We start from the raw sequence: 21277 nt of genomic DNA on the forward strand, positions 1-21277 counted from the left end.
TAGAAAATTACTTAGAACCCCCAAACACTATACATTTTTTTTCTAACACCTTAGAGAATAAAATGGCGGTCGTTGCAATACTTTCTCTTGCACCGTATTTACGCAGCGGTCTTACAAGCGCACTTTTTTTTTGGGAAAAAATAGACAGTTTTGAATTAAAAAATAAGACGACAGTAAAGTTGGCCCAATTTAGTTTTTTGGGGGTTTTTTTATATTGTAAAAGATAATGTTATGCTTAGTAAATTGATACCCAACATGTCACGCTTCAAAATTGTGCCCGCTCGTGGAATGGAAACAAACTTTCACCCTTAAAAATATCCATAGGCGATGTTTAAAAAAATTCTACAGGTTGCATGTTTTGAGTTACAGAGGAGGTCCAGGGCTAGAATTATTGCTCTCGCTCTACCAATCCTGGTGATATCTCACATGTGTGGTTTGAACGCCGTTTTCCTATTCTGGTCCTACTCACGTATGCGTACACTTTTGCATGCGAGCTCGGCGGGACAGGGCGCGTTTAAAAAAAAAAAAAATTTCTTATTTATTTTACCTTTTTTATTTCTTTTACACTGTTCTTTTAAAATAAAAAATCTGTCACTTATTCCTATTACAAGGAATATAAACATCCCTTGTAATAGGTAAAAAAAAAAATGACAGGACCTCTTAAATATGAGATCTGGGGTCAAAAAGATCCCAGATCTCTCTCTTTCAGATCTCATATTTACACTAAAATGCAATAAAAAAAAAATTGTCATTTTAAATAAAAAAATCTGCCCAGCAATGGTATGGAGGCGGGTGGGGGCCACCTTCCCCTAACTTGTCTCCATACCCAGCATGTGAAAGGATCCAATCGCTTCAGATGGCTTCGGTAAGCGGCGGAGGGCACCGGAGCGTGGCGGGAGCGCGGGGCCCCTCTCCCGCTGCCAAAAAAAGTTATCTTGAGCCGAATCTGCCACAGAGACCACTCTTATCGGAAAGCAGACCACTGGATGAAGAAGAGGATACTGGGGTTATGGCAGCTAGCTGCTGACATAACTATGATTATTCCTCTTCAAACTTAGGACGTATATCGCCGTGCGGTGGCCCGTAAGTGGTTAAAGCAGAACTAAACCCATCAATTTAACTTTTCCTAGAATAGTCACATTCAAGGCGTGCTGCGAACGATGACTGTCACAGTTGCTTGTGTCCTCAATCAAACTGTCATGCCATCAAACTGTCATGCCATCAAATGGCTGGTGTCAGAACTGATCACATATGCAGCCCCACGTAAACTGCAGCCCAAAAGGGTAAGATGGCAGCTTCCTTGGCTATAAGGGATTTGGAGTGTTTTTGCTTCTGTAGCTGTTGCTGTTGGAGAGTTACCTTCACTTCCTGCCTGGTGAAAAGGTTGTTCTGGGGTGAAGAAATAATAGAAAATCCTTCCAATGAAGTCCTGGACAACAGTTCAATCTCACAGGGGTTCTAATCCTTTGCCTACTTTCTTTTAAAACAAAATAAACAAAAGTTTTGCTATTGATACACTTTAAATAATTGATATGTGGCTCTACGCCTATTAAAGAGCTAAAACAGAGACTGTAAATTCAATGTGTCTTTTCTCTACAGCTCTCAGCAAGATGCCGTCTTTGAGCTGATCTCCATGGGGTTTAATGTGGCTCTTTGGCATACCAAATATGCCTCCCGATTGTCTGGAAAGGAAGAGTGAGTATACACGGGGACACAATGTAAAGGATCATTATGGCTTTTCTAGACAAGATGCTATGGTAACATTTTTATCCAGGGATCCTCCAAAACTTTCTCGGGCAATGACAGTTTCAGCCATTTAGATATATAAACACTGACAACAGCGATCTTTTTAAATATCTGAAGATATTCTCCCCACTGACCACCACATTAATACTGTGAGCTGTAGACATAACAGTAATTAGCAGAGGTTTCCTGGGACTTGAAGGGTATTTTAGGGGTTCCTCTATGTTAGAGGGATTTAAAAAGACTGTGGTGAGATATGACATCACACGTTATGGCCAGGCCTTGACAACTCCAAAAACCAGGCTTGTCTACTGTATGTCCTCCATTTATGGTGGATTTTATCGTTCCTTTGCAGGCTTTGTGTTGGTTAATGGTTCTTTTTTACAGATGTCCCTGCTGGTTGGGGAGGTATATATAAGGAAGCATTCACACCTGAGCGTTTTCAGCTTGTAAAAACAGCCAAAAAAACGGCCAACAAGCAAAGTCGAATTCATTTCAATGGCACTTTTTCATATCTGAGCATTTTGTCACCTGAAGCAAAACACCTGAAGCTCAAAAAAGTACATGAGCTTCTTTTTGGGTAGATTACAGGCGTTTTTCTGCTTTTTGCATTGATGACCTTTTTGGCCCGCACAAAATCGTGGCAAAACCGCACGACTTTCTGCCTGAAAACGAAACGCTCAGGTATGTATGCAGCCTTTATTGGAGATTGAAACATTCATTTTGGGTAAATTCATTGATTAGTGTCTGGTAGGTTCCGGAGCGTTAAACCCCTTGACTGTCTTTTCTGTCTCTCGGGATCTCTATTGGTGAGATCTTTGTGCTGAGTTCCTTGATCTGCACACCTGTTGTGCACAATAGGAGGGGCTCCCACTATCCGCACTAAGTTGTTAGTTATTTTATATTGCACAGAACGTGATTGCAAAATCTTTCAAAGTGCAAATAAAGTTCTCTATGAACAAAAAATGTCCAAATGTGCTGTTATCTTCCACCACAAGAGATCTTCCACCACATGTTAAGATTCTTCCCATCACAATGTGGCTAAAGCAATCTATTCCTCTAACCGATAACTACACTGCCAGAGGAAGGCAGCAACATAAATGTTTGTATCACTGTAGCCTCTTACACATGGTCATACAGCTCCACCATCACACTAAAGATTCCTAGTAGTACCACTTCTCACCACCGGGGACAACCAGATACTCTGTGTTGGTGTATAGGAAAGATGTGTCCACCGCTTGGAGCCACACTAAAGGACCATATATAGTGTAGTATTTATTTAAAATTAATTAAAAGTTCATAAAAAGTTGGTCAAACCTGCCCCCCCCCCCCCCTCTTATTTTTCTCCTTTTTTTTTTTTCTTTGTTTTCTCTTGTTATTCATGTAATACTTTTGTAAAGGCTGCCTAGTTTCTGAGCTAGTGGCCATACCCTTGGTGTTCGGCTTTGTACTCATTAATACCCTATAGAGATATAGATAGAGATGGGTAGATATTTTTAAATTCTTAAAAAGCAATTAAAATTGCACCCAGATGTCAAAATTTGTGATCACCAAAGCATATACAATAGTGCACTAACATAGCAGCCATCTATCACCGAAACCAAAAGTGGCGGCGTGACATCAGCATGTAGCTCCACCCTATCGTGTTTCGTGCCCGTCTGCCACCTCTTTTTCTATGCAGAATAAGTAAAAAGTTTTGGACTTGGTTATACATTAGGTTGCTTATAGGAAGAGGAGAGCAAATGGAACTACTAGGGCAGTGAATTGGCATTTATGGTCCAGTGAGTAGCCTGGAGAGAGGTAGGTGACAATGGGAGCTGCAGAGCAAAATAATCTGAACAGTGGTGATATGATTTTCTAACCTGTGCTGGAGTAATTGCATCTAAAATCAGTTTATTTCTGTAAACAAACCTTTCACTTCACTTTTTTTTTTTCCATGAAATATGCTGCTTTGTTTCGATATTATGAATTTTATTGTTGCAGCATCACAGAAGATGAGGCAAAAATTGTTCATAAAAGTCTGAAGGTTGCAGCAGGCATTTTCAAGCACTTGAAGGTAAGATGGGTGCTCTCCTGCTGTTAGTGGTCATTTGGAGTTTTACTAAACCTTTTTTTTTTTTTTTGTGTTCATGGTTTAAGATGGAATGTCCTAACATTAATGTGTTATTTGTGTGTACAGGAAAGTCACATTCCAAAACTTATTACTCCAGCAGAAAAGGGTCGGGATTTGGAGAGTCGGGTGATTGATGCTTATATCATCCAGTGCCAAGCAGAAGCACAAGAAGGTACAGAGTACATTCAACTGATGTGTTGCTGTGTGCGTTTGTCTGAATTTTACCGTAGCCATAGTATCCTGTCCCATGCTTTCATGTTGTAAAGAAGAACTCTTACTCTCTGTTTAGAAGCAGAGGTCTTTCTGCAGCGGATCACCATAACCCTGGCTGAGCTAGAGCTCTCTAGTCTTCTGGCTTGATTCACAGGGCCATGTCATACTGTTTCAGAGAGACCTCTGTTTCTATACAGAGAGCAGTGGTCTTTTTGTGCAGCATGAATGTGGGAGACAGACTTTTCTACTTGAGCTGTTGCTGCTTTACCAGCTAAGCAAATGGGAAGAGATCACTTACTGTTTTATTGCCCCTGAAGACAGTTCAGAGTATTTTTCTGAAGTTCAGTTTGGATTTAAAGGCAGCATTGAGTAATGCAGTTTAAAGTGGTTGTAAACCCTCCCCCACAACTTTGTCCCATGTAAATTAGCATAAAAAACCCTAATGAACACTGCTTGTAGATATCTCCTTACTTAGTATTGTTGTAATCCTTTTTGTTCTTTATAATGAAGTCACTGAGCACGCCCAGCTCTCCCCTGATTTACTGCACACTCTCTATGTGCTTATCTGTTATCAGGATTTCCTTCGGCACACCACTGATATCCCAGGAGGCTGCAGAATCATTCGGAGCTTCCTCCTACACACCATGTGACCATGTGACCATGTGACATCACATGCAGTGTAAACTTGGCCATTACTGCAGTCTTATCAGTTGAAGCTGATAAGACTGACAAAGGGAAACATTAGACATCGCCACAAATAAATACTATGAAATAAAACAAGTCAGCTATGAACAGGGAAGTAGGGTTGCCATAGAAACGCTGGATTGAGAAGGAGGCTTGGTTAACAGTACAGGAAGTGCTCAATGTAAGGGCGGAAATACACTCCACTGTGGACTCAGAAAACAATACTTAAGATGACGCTGCCTAACCCCTGGAAACACGTTTTTTAAAGTTTCTTTAAACAGTAAGTAATATGCGATTTGGGCTGGATTACAGTGACTATAGTTTGATAATTGCTTATTATAATGGACTAAATGAAAAGAAGCATCAGAGTGGGGGAGTTTTTTCCTCTTTTAAAGCTGATATATTTTCAGCTAGACTTGTCGACCGCTCATGATGATTTATTTCCCTTGGACAGTGACCATTGCTCGAGCCATCGAGTTGAAGCACAATCCAAGTCTGATAGCCGCTTTGGCCCAAGAAACCGCCAGTTTTTACCAGAGAGTTGGTAAGTTTTATGTTACTGTGGATAATTAATATTGTCGCTTATTGGCTGGAAACATAGAAACTCAGCCCTGTCTTGGAGGTAAACACAGATTTTGTTATATACATACATACATACATACATACATAAAGACATGCAATGGTAATTTTTATTTCTATTTCAGACTAATATGAAAAGACTTAAAGCTGAACTCCAGGCATACAGCTAAATAATTAGTTGGAATATGTACACATTAGCTATCTTTACCTGGCAAATGACTTGTAATTTCATTCAGCCAGCCTTGTGATCCAGGCACCTCTGTCGCTACCAGGGAAGTGACTATAATTTTTTCCTTTTTTAGTTGATCACACATCTCCAACTCAAGCCTAGTACACAGCACAAGTTTTTTTTTTTTTCAACCCAGCAGGTTGGACAAAAAACAAAAAAACAAAACTGACAGCTCCGGGCAGAGCCGCTGTACTAACTATCCAAATTTAGTAGAGCGATCTCCCCCGCTGAGCTATTGTGTTCTGACAGGGGGGTGGCACTCCCGCCAGCACTCTCTGATCTTTTGGCTGCAGGTTTTCCAGCATGCTTGTCCAACAGAAACCGGGCAAATGGCCAGCTTCTGGGGGACAGGCCAACAAATACACAGGGGCCGAATGTCGGACGGTTTTTATTGAAGCAGTGTTTTGTCGAGAAATGCCCCCCATCGAATAGTGCCCGCGCATATACGCAGGACGGAGCCGCACTTCAGCTGTTTTGGCGTTTAGCTGGAGTGGCGAGACCAGGGGGCAAGCGCACATCATAGTAGGCATCTCTCGATGGGAGATGCCATTTCACGGCCACAATTGAAACCTATACAAACAGCGGGGGGAAACCGTAGTTCTTACATTGTGCCTCGCTGTTGTGGGGCGGCTTTACAGTGTGCTGATGGTTCGGTTTTGACTATGATGCAGGGCGGGTTTGCTGTGCTGATCAGCCGGTTTTGCCTGTGTGAAAGGGAAAATTGCAACACAGACAAAAGCAGCTCTTCAACACAGCCACTAGCCACCCTCCAGCAGCAGAGATGCACAATCTGAGAATTACGGTCTCCCCCCGCTGCTTGTATAGGTTTAAATTGTGTTTGTGAAATGGTATCTCCCATTGAGAGATGCCACCTACGATGTACGCATGTGCCCTGGTTATGTCAGCCCAGCTAATCGGCAAATCCAGCTGTTGTGCTGTTCCGTATGGCGCATGCTCAGTACAAATACCGGGCACTATTCGATGGGGGGCACTTCTCCACAGAACACCGGCCAATGTCCATTTTGTTTTCCACTGTTGAAAAGCTTTCAGTTGTAGATAAGATAGCATTTTGCAATGCCATGAAGTCTAATTGGTTTGCTGTGCTTCCCTTCCCTCTCCAAGTCTTCTAATGCCCGTACACACGTGTGGATTTTACGTCTGGGAAAAAACTTGGATGGTTTTTCTGACGGAATTCCGCTCAAGCTTGGCTTGCATACACACGGTCACACAAATGTTCTCTGAACTTTCAACCTCCAAGAATGCGGTAACGTACAACACTACAACGAACCGAGAAAATTAAGTTCAATGTTTCTGAGCATGCGTCAAATTGTTTCTGAGCATTCATTGGAATTTTGCGTGTCGGAATTTGTGCAGACAATCGCATTTTCGGATAGGAACTTTTCCGGACCAAAAAATAGAGAATAGATAGGAAGAGAAGAAACTCTGGACAGCCGCACTCCAGATGGAATCTGTTGTAACTTGTGCCTTTATTTTTCAAGTAAAAACTACATCACACGAACCACTGCAAAAGAGAACATAGAACAAAAAATGCCAAGGGGGGTGAATACTTTTGCAAGTATTACAGTTGATGGCTGTTACACTGACAGCGGAGCTCCCCTATTACATCAAAAGAGAGATGCTCTAAGTGTAAAGCCGCGTACACACGGGCGGACTGTCTGGCCAACTTAGTCCGTCAGACAATCCGACGGACAGTCCGTCCTACTTTCGAATGAACGGACTTGACCACACACGGATGCAAAACAGTCCGCCGAAAGTTTGCGCGATGACGTGTACAGCACGTACGACGGGACTAGAAATAGGAAGTCCAATACACAGCAATGCAACCTTTCGCCGTGTAAATCCTTTCTGAGCATGCGCCATACTTAGTCCGTCCAACTAGCCTACTCACGAGCGGACTGGCCGCTGAAACCAAAGTCTGACGGACAATATTACGGAAATTCCGAAATACTTAGTCCGCCAGACTGCACGCTGAAAAAGTCCGCTGAAGCCCACACACGAGCGGACTGTCCGCTGAAATGTGTTTCGGCGGACTAAGTTGGCCAGACAGTCCGCCCGTGTGTACGCGGCTTAATATGCGGGACTAAGCTGCCCATTTAATAGATCAGTCTTTCATAGCGCAGGTCATCAAGCGGTGCAGTGGAAGGAGGGGCTTTCACCAAACCTCCCCTTGGAACAGTGTCAGTGGTGGGTGCCACTCCTGCCTTTACCTTGGCAGCCAAATTGGATTAGATGTTGCTAATCTAGTAGACGTTACACAATAAAAGTTTTGTATTGTAGCAGGCAATGCAGCATGTGATGTGGTATGTGTGTAATCCCTTTTTGTTTTTAATTCTTTTATATTGGTTGCAGACCACACACTCACCACCCTGGATCCAGTTTATATAGCCAAGTGGAGGAGCTACACCCAGCTGAAAATGTGCTTTTACATGGCCTATGTGAGTATCAGAATTTGAGGCTGGTCCTTTCCACTAACAGTCTTCAAAATACCCATCAATTTTCTTTAGTTATCAGTTGTAATGTCAAATTATGATATTAAATATGGATAATAATACAGTATGGTGTGCATATTGGGGTGTTTAACTCCAATATTTAGTTTTGGGTAGAATACAGAGAGTAGTTTAAATGTTGGTTTTTATTGCTGTCCTTGTCCTCATTTCAGAGATTTCTGTCTTTGGCGGGTGTCAGACAGAACAGGAAGTGAGTGAAAATATCTCCACTTCCTGTCAATTAAGCCCCATACACACTATTCGATTTTCTGCTGATTTTTTTATTTTTTTTTTTAACTTCAGATTTACTAAAACCATATAATATGAGGTCAAACCTTAGGAGTTTCAATTTGTATGCAATCAGACAGGCCCTTGCACTACATGGTTTTGGTAAATCTGAATACAAAAATCAGCAGAAAATCTGATAGTGTGAGAAATCTCTACCACCAGTGGGGACCCAGGGGGCAGTTAGAAAACAAATCTGGTAGAGTTGGGTGCGATGAGCTAAAGTTATACGTTTTGGAAATTTAGCACGTCATTAGTGTTGTCCACAAAAAGCTGATGGATAAATTTAACACCCAAAGAGGACAAGGACTCTGAAGTTAGGATTGGCAGAAACTCGGGGAGAGATGGGTTGCCCCATATCCTTTTAGGAAGGCGAATCAATCACTTCCAAATATTTTTGTTGACCCATCAATGCAAATTCAGTTAATTTTTTTATCAGAGCAGTGCCTTGTATGTGACGCACTGTTTGATGTACTGAATTACGTAGGGACTCAGTCGCCTTTTCTGTAGCTGTACAGGTGTTGACTTTTGTTGTCCGGAGTCAGTCATGTTTGGATAGCAATTGTATGGCCAGGTAATAAAACTAAAAGTTTGCTGATACCAGGCTAGCCATCCTAGAGAGGCATCTTCCCAGATACTTGAATTTTGTTTTTTACTTTAAGTTTTAAAGGCGATAAAAATTGAGTAAAAAAGTTTGGGAGTCGGATGAATATTATTAGTAGCTTCAGGACCTAATGGGAACATTAAGGATATAAATAAAATAAACTACAATTTTATTTTAATTAGAAAATGTATTATTTGAATTTTTTTTTTTTTTTTACATTAACAAGAATTTCATCTAATAGTTATAATCATCTCTTTTTTTCATTTAGTGGAACTGGTGTCACAGATGCAGGTTCTCTAAAGATATGCTGTATATGTGAAAAGGAGCTCCAGACTATTGTAGATTTTGTGACCTTATGAATTTAAATCCCTTTGTAGGCTTACTGCTATCATGGTCAAACATTGCTTGCCAGTGACAAGTGTGGAGAGGCAGTCAGATCCCTGCAGGAAGCTGAAAAACGTGAGTATTCAGACTTTGCATTCTCTATATTGGCTGTTTGATGGAGTAGAGCACACCCGCATTATAAAGTGATGTACAGTGCTGGAAAAATGTATTTGCCCACTCCCCTTATTTTTTTTTATTTTTTTTTTTTACATTACAGCATAGGAGATCTCCTAGCAAGGTGGAGGCAGTAGAGGCCCCAGTCTCAGCCATGCTCCCCTGCAGCACAGTGGCTGAAATGGGTGCTTCCTTTGCCTCTGCTGCGGTCCTTCCCCAGTCTTCCCTCAGCCCTTGCTTCCAGAGCCCTACTTTTTTTTTTTTTTTCCTTTTAAAGTTTATCTAAACTAAAACTAAAAATGTAATTACAAGTCCTTAAATGGGGAGACTGCATTTGTTTTCATTTTCCAGGCTAAGAACATTTGCAGCTTTGCAGCAAGCTCAGAAAATACCAGCTTTTCTTGCTAGAAATGCAGTGTATTTGTAAATTCCTGTGAGCTGAAAAGGAAAGCACAAACATCCTTATTTATATAATGTAAACGACTTATCCCATCAGCCCCCATGGAGGGGAACAAAGGCAGGCATGTTTGAGGTCCAGCCTGTGTGACACCATGGCTAGTTTCATTAATACCATGGAGGAGAGGGTGTAGACATAAAGAAATGGGAAGTGTACTATATGCAGAGTTACCAGTTGAAAATGTATACACAGGACTGTTCTATTGTTTAGAATAGCTTGCAATGCAGGGACATATTTAGGGATTATTTTTAAAGTATTTCTAAAGGCTTACGTTTTTGTTTTGTTTTTTACCTTCATGCATTCTATGCATGAATGCAAAAAACGTTTTGTGCAGCAGCCCTCCCAGCCCCCCTAATACTTACCTGAGCCTCCTCATTGGCTTCCGCTGCTGTCAATCACAGCCAGTAAGCCAATGAGGAGAGAGGGGGCGGGACTAAGCCGCAGCTCTATGCGTGAATGAACACAGCAGCGACTCAGGATCGTGCCACCCTCATTACAAGCTGCTTGCTCTGAGGGCACTTGGCAAGAGGGAGGGGCCAGGAGTGCCTGTGGGAGACCCAAGAAGAGGAGGATCTGGGCTGTTCTTTGTAAAACCACAGCGCAGAGCAGGTAAGTATGTGTTTTGTTATTTAAAAAAAAAATAAAAAATTATAGCCTTTAATATCACTTTAAAGTGCATTCAGGTACGATGTAGCACCCAAGTCTTGAGATCTCTATCCCTTTCTTAGGACAGACTGTGTGCGTCTAGTTTACAACTGGTATCTACCAGCAAAGTACAGACAGTGTAAATCATGGCAAACATAACATTCCCCATCCTCTCCTTAACATCTCATAGAAAGGGAAAATTTAGGTAAGATTTTTTTAAGCAAGTAAAAAAAACAGCAATTTTTAAATATTGAAGTTTATGTGAAGGGAAACGTGTAACAAATAACACTTACTTTTTATCTCATTTTGGTTGCAAAAGTGGACGTTTATGTGAGTGGATGCTGCAGTACTGTGTCTTACCAGTAAGTGGCGGTCACACCCTTTTTTTTTTTTTTGGAAAATTCTTTTTGAGTTTGCATCAAAATAAAACAAAAAAGTTCCATAACACAACCTATGGGCATACCTCGGCTGAGGTGACAACCAATAAAACAATTCTATACAGTTATACTTATCTATAAACTTCCTTTTTGTAGTTTTTTAAGTGATACATTTATTCTTTTGCTAAAATAAAATAAACAAAAAGAATAAAACCGCCCTGCCTGTAAGGAAAATGAATTCAGTAAATGAATGCTTACCTGTACTGTAGCCAGCGCTGCAGATCTTACCTGTTTTGAAGACCTTCAGTGCTTGAGGAATATTTTGCTTGAGGAAAACTGATTGGTTTCCAGTTTTAGTAAATCCTTCCCCCCGACTGCATCATGTGTCTTTTTTTTATTTTGCCCAGAGTTCCACTTTAAAGATGAAGCTGTCAGCATAGTTTACTTATGGGTACTTTTTCTTCTTTTTGTGCAGTTTATGGTAAAGCTGAAGTTTTGTGTAAGGAGTATGGACAGACAAAGGGTCCCGGAACCACAGCCAAACCCTCAGGACATTTGTTCTTTAGGAAGCTGGGGACACAGGTGAAGAATACGCTAGAGAAGTGCCAACGGGAGAATGGATTCATGTGAGTTGCAGTTCTTTTCCTGAAATTTGTATTTATGGGACCTACCCTAAGGCCCCCTAACCCTGTCTGTAACACCTGGACTAACCTTTGTTATAACCCTAACACTAACTTTCCCTGTATCCTCCAAATTAGCCTTTCTTATAACACTAAGGCTGGGTTCGCATATATGCAAATTGGATGTGGGTTTCCCCCCATCCAATTCGCATGACAGGTGAGTGTGACCGGCTTCTCAAAGGAGCCGCTTTACACATGTCCAGGACGGCCGAGGTACGCATTCAAAAAAGAGTAATGTGCATGTCTGGGGTCAGATTCAGGTGTGAATTCAGGCAAAAATCGAGTCTGATTTGCACCTGAACTGGTGTACAAGGACGCACCTGACCCCAGGCATGAACCCGCGCCCACATGTGTGAACCCGGCCTAACCCTGCCTGTAACCCTAATATCTTTCTATAACCTTGAGTCTAACCTTCATACTAAATAATTGTGTAAGCCTCCCTGTGTCTTATGCTCCCTTATGTTAACTAATGCCACATACACACGATCGGACTTTCCGCCAACAAAACCGTGGATTTTTGTTTGAAGATTGTTGGCTCAAACTTGTCTTGCATACACACAGTCACACAAATGTTGGCCAACAATTGCGAATGTGGGAACGCTGTGACATGCGACAAGCCGAGAAAAAGGAAGATCAATAGCCACTGCGGCTCCTTCTGCTTGATTCCGAGCGTGCATGATTTTTTATGCGACGGACTTGTGTACTCACGATCGGACTTTCCAATAACAAAGTTTTGTTAGCAGGTTCTCAAACTTTCCACCAACAAAACTTTGTCGTCGGAAAGTCCAACAGCAAATGTTCGATGGAGCATACACACGGTCGGACTTTCCGACAACAAGCTCATATCCAACATTTCCCATCGGAAAATCTGACCATGTGTACACGGCATTAGACATTGGTACCTGCCCATTCAACTGCCATGGCTAGTCCAAATAGAAATGTTTGTTTTTGTTTGTTTTTATTATTAAAAGCATTTATCAAGAGATGACAGCCAGCGCGTTTTCAGGGGTTATACACAAATCCTGCTTCATCAGGACATTTATTGTGCACGAGGAATCTGAATGGATGATGGTTAATTTTGGATTTTGATCCTTTACAGACAGAAACAGAGTTTTAAGCTGGCTCAGTATAGTTGTCTGGTTACCGGAGAACATTACAAAACAACAAAAGAGAGGACGCACCGACCTAATACATTACCATAAATCAATTTTTATAAAGAAACAAATACCAAAGTGAATACGCACAAACACATGTCATACACGAGCATATCTTCGAGATACAGATGAGAACGCCCCCAAATTGCCATAGGGAAGACCTCATAGCGTCTAAAGATGGCGAATGCATTTCAAAGGTCTAGTCCTCTTCCTCTGACCCACTGGCTTGACCCTTTAAACGCGTTAACCATCTTAAACCGCTATAAGGTCTTCCCTATAGTGATTTGGAGGCGTTTTCATCTGCATCTCTAGTTATACTTGTGCATGACATATGTTTATGAGTATTCAATTGTTATGTATTTCCTAATAAAATTGATATATGGTAAAGCACTAGGCCGGTGCACCCTCTTCTTTGTTTTGTAGTTTGCTTAAGGATACCTACCATCCTGAGAGGGCAGCAAGATGGTTATGCGCTATATCTATAAGATTTAGCCAAGAGGTGAGTCCTTTTTACTTCTAAGCATCACACCTGAGCAATGAGAGGTTTCATTTTTGGTGTGCCTGAGAACATTACTCAGTACATCTTTTTACATTTGGATTGAGGAATGCTCATGTCACCAGACACCACTCGGTCACAGCAGATATCCCTATCTGAGCCTTCTTTAGGGGGGAAAATTGATCAGCTGAGCCAGATTTCCTCTAGCCTTCCGCTATTCTTGTATTCTGAGAGGCCTGTGCCAGGGATGTCTGTACAATACTCCTCTTCCTCATATGGCAGCGGGCAGATTATAAATGTCCACAGGCAGCTTTCAGGATAAGGTTGCATATTAATTGGCAAGAGCTTTGTTTAAAGGAGTACAGCCAAAGCTCATTTGGCTGTACTTCTCCTGTGTTGTATCACAAAAGTACAGTTCGTTTTGCACTTGTGTGCCCCATTTTTAGCAGAGAGCAGGTTAAAGGTCGCTCTCTGCTGACGTCCGAGTTGGTCCAGGCTCAGGCGTCTCTACACGACCATGGAGTCTAAATCCGCCCAGATCCCTGGACTGGGACCTGAGAGCCTGAGCTGACGCTCCCACCCCCTCCACAGTCCAGCGCTCCAGTGAGCAAAGAGGGGGCAGAGCTGGGTGAGCTGTGAGAACAGAGCGATCAGCGGTGATCAATCGCTTGGTTCACAGTGTTAGCCCCTGTACACACGGTCGGAGATTTCCACAACCAAATCCGTCGGATTTTGTCCGTCGGATCTTGTCCGAAACTGTTGCATACACACGGTCGGACAAAGTTGGCGAAAAAATCCGATCTTTCAGAACGTGATGACGTAATTTCGTTATGATGGGACTACATTCAGGCTAGTAGCCAATAGCTTTGATGTAGGAATTTGATCTGAGCATGCGTGGCACTTGGTCCGATCAAAATTCTCTACACATGATCGGAGTATGTCCGATCAGCCCAGTTGGTCGGGAAATATTTCCAACATGTTGGAAAATTGGGTCTGATGGATATTCAGACGGAATCAGTCCGATGTATACCACACACAGTCGGATTATCCGACGACACGGTCCGATAAGACAAATTCCGACGGATTCTCCGACCGTGTGTACAAGGGCTTAGAGGGGCTGGGGGACAGATGCAGCATCGGACCGATGCTGCATCCACCTAGATGAGTATGATTCAAAAAATAAAAAAAACCCATACTTCTCTTTTAACCAGTTAAAGACTACCCTGTTGCTGTAAATCAGCCCTCCTTTACAGAATCTCGTATAGATACATGATTTTGCACTTCCGCCTAGGGAACGTGTGGCGCCAGTGGGCCGCTTCTGCTATAATTACAGCAGACGCCAATGTGTGGGTGTCGGCCCTGGATGCCCTCTGGCACTTGCTGATCATCAGGTAAATAAGGCAGATCTCCGTCCTGACAAGGGGAGAGGGATGGATTCTGTGTTCCTGCAAGGTAGGGAATAAAATCCATCACTTCCCCCTGTAAAAGCAACACACACAGTACAGTAAAACGCTGTCTAGGCACACAGTTAACCCTTTGAGTGCCCTAGATGTTTTTATCTCCTTCCAGCCAGTGTCATTAGTATAGTGACAGTGCATATTTTTAGCACTGATCACTGTATTAGTGTCACTGGTTCCCACAAAGTGTCAGGTAGTGTCAGATTGTCCGATGAATATCGCAGTCCCACTATAAGTCGCTGATCGCCGCCATTACTAGTTTAAAATAAAAGAAAAATTCCAGATAGATAATATATACGCACAGTAGTTTGTAGACGCTATAACTTTTGCACAAACCAATCAATATATACGCTTAGTAGGAATTTTTTTTTTTTTTTTTACCAATACATATCGGCCTAAATTTTATGAAGAAATTAGATTTTATTTTTTATTGAATATGTTTTATAACAGAAAGTAAAAAATATTTTTTGTTTTCAAAGTTGGCAGTATTTTTCTTTTTTTAGCGCAAAAAGTAAAAAACGCAGTGGTGATCAAATACTACCAAAAGCTCTATTTGTGTAAAAAAAATTATATACATTTTATTTGGGTCAATTTGCACTTGACCGCGCAATTGTCCGCTAAAGTAACGCAGTGCCGTATTGCAAAAAAGTGGCCTGGTCATGGAAGGGGGATAATCTTCCGGAGGTAAAGTGATTAAAGTGGTTGTAAACCCTTACAAACCACTTTGACCTACAGGTAAGCCTAGATTAAGGCTTAGCTGTAGGTCCAAGAAATATCTCCTAAACCTATACGGTTTAGGAGATATATCCAAAAAGACAGCCACCGCTGTCTACGGCGCATGCAGGAGCACTGGGCAAGCCGCAGATCACGGGGATATGCCGCGAGTGTCGGCTCCCGTGCGCATGCGCGAGAGTGACGTCATCGCTGCTCCGCCGAATCACAGCGCTGGAGCAGCGAGATCCGGAAGTCACTCCGGGATCCATGGCAGCGGCAGACATGAAGACAGAGGACTGCTTCGGGGGCTTTGTTCTCAGGTAAGTTATTCATAATGAGCTAGTATGCTATGCATACTAGCTCATTATGCCTTTGCCTTGCAGGTTTCTTCCCCCCCATGGGTTTACAACCACTTTAAATTAAAAGGTGGAGGAGATTTATAATTTTATGACCTTGTCTGCTTGAGTTTGTAAGTCGAATTTTTGTAACCCGTATTTTTATAAGGAGAAAAAAATGTGCCAAAAGCAGCTTTTTAAAAATGGGCAAACATCTGAAGGTGATATTTCCCTTAAAAAAAGGTGAAGTATTAACTCTTCCCTTTTAGCATATGAGTACCTATGATGGAGGACTGTTAATTGCTGTATCTATCAGTCTTTGTAGTTTGCTATTGTTTTATAAAAATGACCTGCTTCTTTTGTACAGCTATTTCCAGAAGGTCCCGACAGAGTTACCAGAAATGGAGCTTAAGGCCAATTACGGCCTGGTGGAACCTGTGCCATTCGAATTTCCTGAAATGAGCCCGCTGTGGACCCCGGAAACACAAGCCGGCTTCGACCTGACCAAAAGGCCAAAAGATGATGGTGTAAGAAATTCTCCTTTATGTGTTCCCAAAATGTACTTTTCTCCTGGAAGTGTTGTGCTAGAAGATGCTATATCTTTTTTTTATTTTGATTGTGGTATGCTCTATATCCTCTGTATGCAAACCCAAGAGTAAAATGTAATATAGTGCAGCTTACCAGTTATTGTTATTATTTTTTAAGGTACTTATATTGCCCCGTCAATTTATGCAGCTCTTTACATATACATTGTACATTCACATCAGTCCCTACCCTCAAGGAGCTTACAATCTAAGGTCCCTAACTCACACTCATATACTAGGGCTTTAGATAGAAGCCATTTAACCTACCAGCATGTCTCTGGAGTGTGGGAGGAAACCCACACAGGCACAGGGAGACCATGCAAACTCCAGGCAGGTAGTGTTATGATTGGAATTCGAACCAGCGACTCTTTTTTTTTTTTTACTGCTAGGCTCACCCCCCCGCTCTCTGCTCACAGGTTTCGACTGACAGCAGCAGGAGCCAATGTCTCCCGCTCCTCTCAGCCAAGCCTGTGAGAGCCAGGAGAGGGGCGCTCACAGAGAAGTAATGTTTTTTTTTTAAGATTCATACTTGCCTAGGTGTGCATCTATCCCCCGCTGCCTCTTCACTGAGAACCGACCCGCCGATGGCTCGGTTCTCTCACCTCCCCGAACGGAAAGCTACTGCCCGTAAAGTATCACTTTAAAGTAGGAACAACAAAACTTTTTACTTTTACAACCGCTTTAAATGTGATTTACTTAGCACAAGATGTTGTACTAAGATTCACTTTTCATTTTTTATTTTTTTGTTTCTTTCTCCAGGCTAAGCCCAAGAAAGAAGAGGAGGTAAGGCCAATGAAGGAACCTGACCTGAAACCACAGAAGGACACTGGATGTCAGATCTCCTAACCCCAAAGACGGCCCTCAGCATCTCCACAGCTTCTTCCCCTCTCATTCCCTGGATGGAGAAGGACTCTGCTCTACTCTTCTAGATACAGACAAGGGATTACCCTAACACACTTCATCTGCAGACCTAAAACTTCCTTTCTGATCTGCTGACTTTGATTGCTCTGCAAATCATAATCCTGTTTAACCTCATTGTACAGCAAAGTTATGTAGAACAGTCTTGAGCTTGCTTAAGTGTGCGACGGAGGAGAAAGTAGCAGATCGGTGAGCTTATAACTAACAAGGAGTGTGGAAGGGGCACCTCATTATAAGTTCACAGAAATAGCCCACTGACAAAGTGGTCTTAATTTAACACTCATTTCTAAAGTTCCTATAGAAGAGAGATAATCACAGTCATGTGCATCTGCAGATGCATGTAAAAGCCAAAGCCACATATGTCAAGGTGCCTCTGAAAGAGTGTTTCTTTCTTTCTTTGAGTCATACAAATAAAGCCATCTCTGCTTCTTACTTATTTTTACTGCATACATTTTTAGGTAATATTAGAGCTGTCTTTGCACACCCCGGGCACTCCCTGAACCCCGGATTTGAGCTGTAGGCAAACGCTGACTTTTCTATGTGGAAGGGTATGCCAGATTCCCTTCCCTCTTCTGTACTTTGGAGTAGACAGCATGGTTAGGCACATAGGTGTATATACAGTATGCATGTATATATGTGTGTGTATGTATAGATATAGATCTATATCTATAGATACACATTATATATAGATATAGATCTATAGATCTGTGTGATTATAGATATATATATATATATATATATATACACACACACACACACACACACACACACACACACACACACACACACACACACACACACACACACACACACACATTATATATAGATATAAAGCTAAATGTCTACAGTGGATATAAAAAGTCTACACAATCCTGTTAAAATGTCAGGTTTCTGTGATGTCAAAAAATGAGACAAAGATAAATCATTTCAGAACTTTTTCCACCTTTTAACCACTTCTGCCTTGGAAGGTTTTACCCCCTTCCTGACCAGAGGACTTTTTACAATTTGGCACTGCGCTCCTTTAACTGGTAATTGTGCAGTCATGCAATGCTGTACCCAAAGGAAATTTGCCTCTTTTTTTCCCCACAAATAGAGCTTGCTTTTGTGCTATTTGATCACCTCTGTGGTTTTTATTTTTTGCACTATAAACAAAAAAGTGCGACAATTTTGAAAAAAACATTTTTTTTTTTTTTTGCTATAATAAATATCCCCAAAAATGTCTTTAAAAACAAATTTGTTCATCAGTTTAAGCCAATATACATTCTTCTACATACTTTTGGTAAATAAAAATCCCAATAAGCTCATATTGATTGGCTTGCGCAAAAGTTTTGGCATCTACAAACTATGGGAAAGATTTATGGCATTTTTATTATTATTATTATTATTATTTTTTTTTTTTTACTAGTAATGGCGGTGATCTGCGATTTGTACGGGTACTGAGACATTGTGACAGATAGATCAGACACTTTTGGGACCAAATATGTGTAGACTTTTTATATCCACTGTATGTATGCGCACACACATTAGTGTTTAAAAAAAAAAGTGTGTGCGTGCGTGCGTGCCGATAAGCCATAACATTATGACCATACAAAACCACAGATGAAAACAATAAATTAAAATTAAAATGGACCACAGCTTTCTCAGTAATGATGTGAGTCAGTACCGGAAGGGTAAAATTAAAACCAAGATTAGCGCAGGTCCGCAATACTCTACAGCATGGACTGTAGTCTTGAATACAATATTATATAGAATATATTTATCAAATATATTCATAGTATCGTCTGTGTAAATATGCAAAATAAACTAGGACGTGCGATTTTATATTCTGTGCAAACATGCAAATAGACTAATACATATGTGAATAAATCAATATATGTTATAAAAACTGATTAATGAATAATTCTATAAGTGATGTTTGTTAATATACAATCAACAATTAAAGTGCAATGTGTGTATGTGCAAATATGCATAAGCAAACTGTGACACCAAACCTCATGAATAATGAGTCTCAAAATGAATGAGTTAAACTTCCTAATGCAATTAAAAGTGCAATTGTAATTTTGTCAGCGTCCCTGTCTCATCGTTTGATTGACATCTTCACGGAGTGGCTGCCAGGGTGAGACTGACGCTAATGTTATCGCAGGGTGAATGATCGGAGCCTGTGTTATGTGGGATAACCGGAGCATACAACGTTCATCTGATCTGAGCGTGTTATCCTTAGTGCCAGACGGGCACTTGAAATATGTGAGTGGAAATTATTGTTTCTTTTATTAAATGCCTGTTTGAATGATACCACACTACGAGAAGCATTTTTCCTTCATTCTCCTTGCTCATTATACACTCCATGGCAAGATGTGTCTGTGATTGAGACAACACAGCGGAGCAGCGATTGGAGCGCATTGAAAAAGTCCACAATCTCAAACAGCAAATTTTATATTGGTGAGATTGGTGAAGGACTCACGTTTTTTCTTTGAACACTGGGTGTTTAATGTGCTTGAAGAGCCAGATATATATATATATATAAAATGATAGAACATCACACAATTGCATTAGGAGGTTTAACTCATTAATTTTGAAGTTTGCTTATGCATATTTGCGCATTCACACACGTTGCACTTTAATTGCACTTTAATTGTTGATTGTATATTAACAAAAATCACAGATAGAATTAGTTTTTTATGACATGTATTGATTTATTCACATATGTATTAATCTATTTGCATGTTTGCACAGAATATAATCATACATACTAGTTTATTTTGCATATTTACACAGAAGATACTATGAATATATTTGATATATTTAATATTGTGTTGAAGACTACATTCCATGCTGTAGAGTATTGCGGACCTGCGCTAATCTTGCTTTTAATTTTACCCTTCCGTAACTTTATGACCAACCACCTAATATTGAGTATGGCCCCCTTTTTGCTAAAACAGCCCTGACCCATTGAGGCATGGACACCAAAGTAACACCCATATGAATGGCAGGACCCAAGGTTTCCCAGCAGAACATTGTCCAAAGCATCACACTGCCTCCATCAGCTTGCCTTATTATACCTCATCTTGGTGCCATCTCTTCCCCAGGTAAGTAATGCATATGCACCTGGCTAGCCCCATGATGTAAAAAAAAAACATGATTCATCAGACCAGGCCACCTTCTTCCATTGCTCTGTAGTCCAGTTCTGATGTTCATGTGACCATTGTAGAAACTTTTGGCTGTGGACATGGGTCACCATGGGCTTCATAGCCCCATACACAACAAACTGCGATGCCCATTTTTTTTACTGTTTTCACCACATCAACTTCATGGACAACATGTTCACTTGCTGCCTAATATATTCCACCAATTTTCAGATGCCATTGTAACAAGATATTTCCTTTACCTGTCAGTGGTCATAATGTTATGGCTGATCAGTGTATATACACATACCCAGTATGCACACTTACAGTACTGTCTTGTCTTTATGTGGACACTCAATATCTGACTGATGACGATAGTTGCCAGTATAAATTTATTGTGGGAAAGGGACGTTTATTGTGGGAAAGGGACGTAATTGTACACCTAGGAGATGGGTGCATGACTTCCAGGGGGTCCCAAGGCACACAGATTCAGAGACACTAGAGGCTGGTCATACATGCAGGCATGGTCTAGTCACTCTAGGGCTCAGCCAGATGCTTTCTGTTTAGCCTATGTGACAGAAGTATGTGGGAGGTATGAGCAATCATGATTGGTGTCCTTTTTAGGAGAAAAATATAGTGATGGGACAATGTACTTTAACCTGTTTCGTTGACAGCGGACAAAGATGTCTAAGGGTTTCTTACAGACATAAAATCGCCCCAAAATGTCTGGAGTGGGTAGCGGTAAGGTCAAGTCTATGGCAGGATTTACAGTGTTCCTGTTTTCTAGAAAATGTTGCATAACATGGCATTACTAGGTGATACCAGGCGCCACAAAGTGTTGGTAAATAGTATTGGCTTAAAAATTTTTTGCTTTAGTGGGCCT

General features: G+C 41.2%; 1 protein-coding gene across 2 annotated transcripts in view; it reads left to right on the top strand.

Moving 5' to 3' along the window:
• BROX (BRO1 domain and CAAX motif containing) overlaps window positions 1–17704 on the top strand; it is a 43435-nt gene extending 25731 nt beyond the window's left edge. For both annotated transcript variants that reach the window (XM_077485805.1, XM_077485804.1), the window contains 9 exons: window positions 1600–1695; window positions 3727–3799; window positions 3923–4028; window positions 5208–5297; window positions 7932–8017; window positions 9335–9416; window positions 11410–11560; window positions 16138–16297; window positions 17114–17704. In XM_077485805.1, the coding sequence (XP_077341931.1) occupies window positions 1600–1695; window positions 3727–3799; window positions 3923–4028; window positions 5208–5297; window positions 7932–8017; window positions 9335–9416; window positions 11410–11560; window positions 16138–16297; window positions 17114–17200 (931 nt within the window). In that variant the 3' untranslated portion in view covers window positions 17201–17704. The remainder of the gene's footprint in view (window positions 1–1599; window positions 1696–3726; window positions 3800–3922; window positions 4029–5207; window positions 5298–7931; window positions 8018–9334; window positions 9417–11409; window positions 11561–16137; window positions 16298–17113) is intronic.
• Window positions 17705–21277: the final 3573 nt, after the last annotated feature.

Source organism: Lithobates pipiens, unplaced genomic scaffold, assembly GCF_037356315.1.
Source record: "Lithobates pipiens isolate NorthernLeopardFrog02 unplaced genomic scaffold, aLitPip1_a1.2 Scaffold_18, whole genome shotgun sequence".
In the NCBI taxonomy this organism is placed as follows: Eukaryota; Metazoa; Chordata; class Amphibia; order Anura; family Ranidae; genus Lithobates; species Lithobates pipiens.